The sequence below is a fragment of the Macrobrachium nipponense genome, chromosome 22 (assembly GCF_015104395.2).
Source record: "Macrobrachium nipponense isolate FS-2020 chromosome 22, ASM1510439v2, whole genome shotgun sequence".
Taxonomy (NCBI): domain Eukaryota; kingdom Metazoa; phylum Arthropoda; class Malacostraca; order Decapoda; family Palaemonidae; genus Macrobrachium; species Macrobrachium nipponense.
The window spans coordinates 73234305-73236927 of NC_087213.1; the positions used below are offsets into that span (position 1 = coordinate 73234305).

General features: G+C 37.2%; 1 protein-coding gene across 1 annotated transcript in view; it reads right to left on the minus strand.

Annotated features, from left to right (window-relative positions):
- Nucleotides 1-2133, minus strand: part of LOC135198803 (uncharacterized) — a 371227-nt gene extending 369094 nt beyond the window's left edge. Inside the window, exon 1 of the mRNA XM_064226761.1 lies at nt 1024-2133. Coding sequence (XP_064082831.1) covers nt 1024-1113 — 90 coding nt within the window. The 5' untranslated portion in view covers nt 1114-2133. The remainder of the gene's footprint in view (nt 1-1023) is intronic.
- Nucleotides 2134-2623: the final 490 nt, after the last annotated feature.

A 2623-nucleotide genomic window follows, 5' to 3' on the forward strand; every position in this document is an offset into this window, starting at 1 on the left:
TATTTATATTATATATGATATAATTATATACTATATATATATAGCTATAGATATCTATCATATATATATATATTATATTAATTATATAAAATCTAGCTATCTAAATATAGTCTATATGTCCTATATATATCTATATAGATATCTATATATAAATTATATCTATATCTATTTGTATATATATATAATATATATATCACTATATTATTATCCTATAATGTATATATATATAAGTTATTATATCTATCTAATATCGTATCTATATAGTATATATGGTCTATAATATCTAATGTCTAGCTATATCTATCTCTAATATAATCTATATATATAGATCTATATTAAAAAATAATATAATAATTTTTATATTCTATTATATAGATTTCTCTATATATTATCTAGATATAAATCTAGATGATATATATAGAATTCTATATATAGATATATTCTATATATATATATCTATCTATATAGTATATACATATATATATATTGTATATAATATATCTATATAGTATATATCTATATATATATATATATATATATATTAGATATATCTATATATATGTATATATATATATATATATTATAGATATATCTATAGATATATATATATCTATATTATTTATACTATTATATATAATATTTTAGATATATATATAGATCTATCTATATCTATATATAATATATATAATAATATTCTTATATATATATATATCTCTCTATATTATATCTACTATCTACTACTATATATTATAATACTAATATATATTTATATCTACTTTCACTCTTTCTAGTATCTATATATATAATATATATATATCTATATATATATATATATATAGATACTATATATTCTATATATATATATATCAATATATATATATATATATATATAATATATATATATCTATATATAAAAGATGCAAATGACAGTAAATGTTGAAATGAAATGGTCTCGTGAGCTGTTGTGGCCGTCAGCACAACGCCACTGAGGCACCGATGAGACAGAACTCCCTCACGATTTACCTTGATTAGCAGATAGAAGGTGAGACATGGTCCAGCCACGGCCAAAATAAGGAGGACGACCATGGCGGGCCACACCATGCGGGCCACCATGGTCCTGCCAGCATCGTGCCCCTGGGGGGCCGGCCCACCGGGTCCTCGTGAGCTGTCTAAGGCAGCAGGTGTGGCCACCCCAACACCACTCTCAGGTGAGCAGGAGACAGCAGAGGAACAGCAGGAGGAGCAGCAGCAGGAGGAGGAGGAGGATGCCACGTCTGAAGAAGCAAAGGGTCCTTCATGAGTGCCTGAGGAGCAAGGGCCACCACTTTGAGGGGCGCCCCTGGACCACCATGGCCTCGCCGAAGGAGGAACCCCTCCTCTCTGGGGACCTTCAGTCGCCACGTGGCCCGCACCTGCACGCACACTTGCGACACGGTTACTCTCAACCGAGGAAGGGCCCTCGTCGTTGAAGCCTTCGGCCGCACCTGCCCTGCACTTGTTTGGGGATTAAGTGTGTCGCATCTGCTCCAAAAGCACTCGAATAAGTGCCACCACTTCACACTATCTAAATATGAAACAACTACTGAAACCGTATACACTTCTCAAGTTCACTCTTACCATCCGATATTCACTCTTCGGGAAAGGCAGATGCGCGGATACTGAACACTTGCTGCTGCTGTGTGTGCACCTGTCGTCGCTGTTATTGTTACGGTGACCTTCAGGGAGAAGACGCCGACCTTCTCCTGAGCAGACGGTGCCACACACACGCACGACGATGTCACCCCCGCTTGCCAATTCAAGATAATCTCGTAATATCACATGGAATTCCCCTTGAGCTCCTGCGAAGGACTTTGGGACACGGCGGCGTCCTCCTATGCATGAGGCTTTCAACGGGTTGTGTGGGCGTCTCAAGGGACGGAGGAACAGGACGCACACAGGTGGGCGGTTTACCGAGGGCAGCTGCCGCAGCGCCAGTCAGGGCAGGAGGGATACACGGAGCGGTGTCCTGACACGTCCAACACTGAGCAAGTCATACCCGACACTGGCTAGACGCAGGCAGTACCAGTTGGGCACCCACACTATCTCGAACAGAAGGCAGGAGGAGAATTGGGTATATGTCTACCCATCCACCCACCCAACCAGTTGCTAGTGATCTTACATATGCACTCAGGAATATTTTGCAGACTCGGGGAGAGATACAGTTAGGTGCGCAACTGTCACCATCATTGTTGGAGTTCGCTCTGGGCTGCGTTAAAAGTGGAAAGCTCTCATTTCAACAGTTGACATTTAATGATGTTTTCAAAATCTGTTTTTATTTTATTTTGATTTTTATTCTGTTTTGGGGCAGAAACGCGTAAATGCCTTCGTATATGTATACTGTGCATTATGGCACTAGCACCAACACAAACTCGTGCGTTCACTCACAGGCAAGCAAACAACTACACACACACACACACACACACACACACACACACACACACATATATATATATATATATACATACATATATGTGTGTGTGTTGCATTGTGTGCAATTAATAGTATTAATGTATGTCTATTATTACATACATATATATATATATATATGTGTGTGTGTGTGTGTGTGTGTGTATTAATATGTATT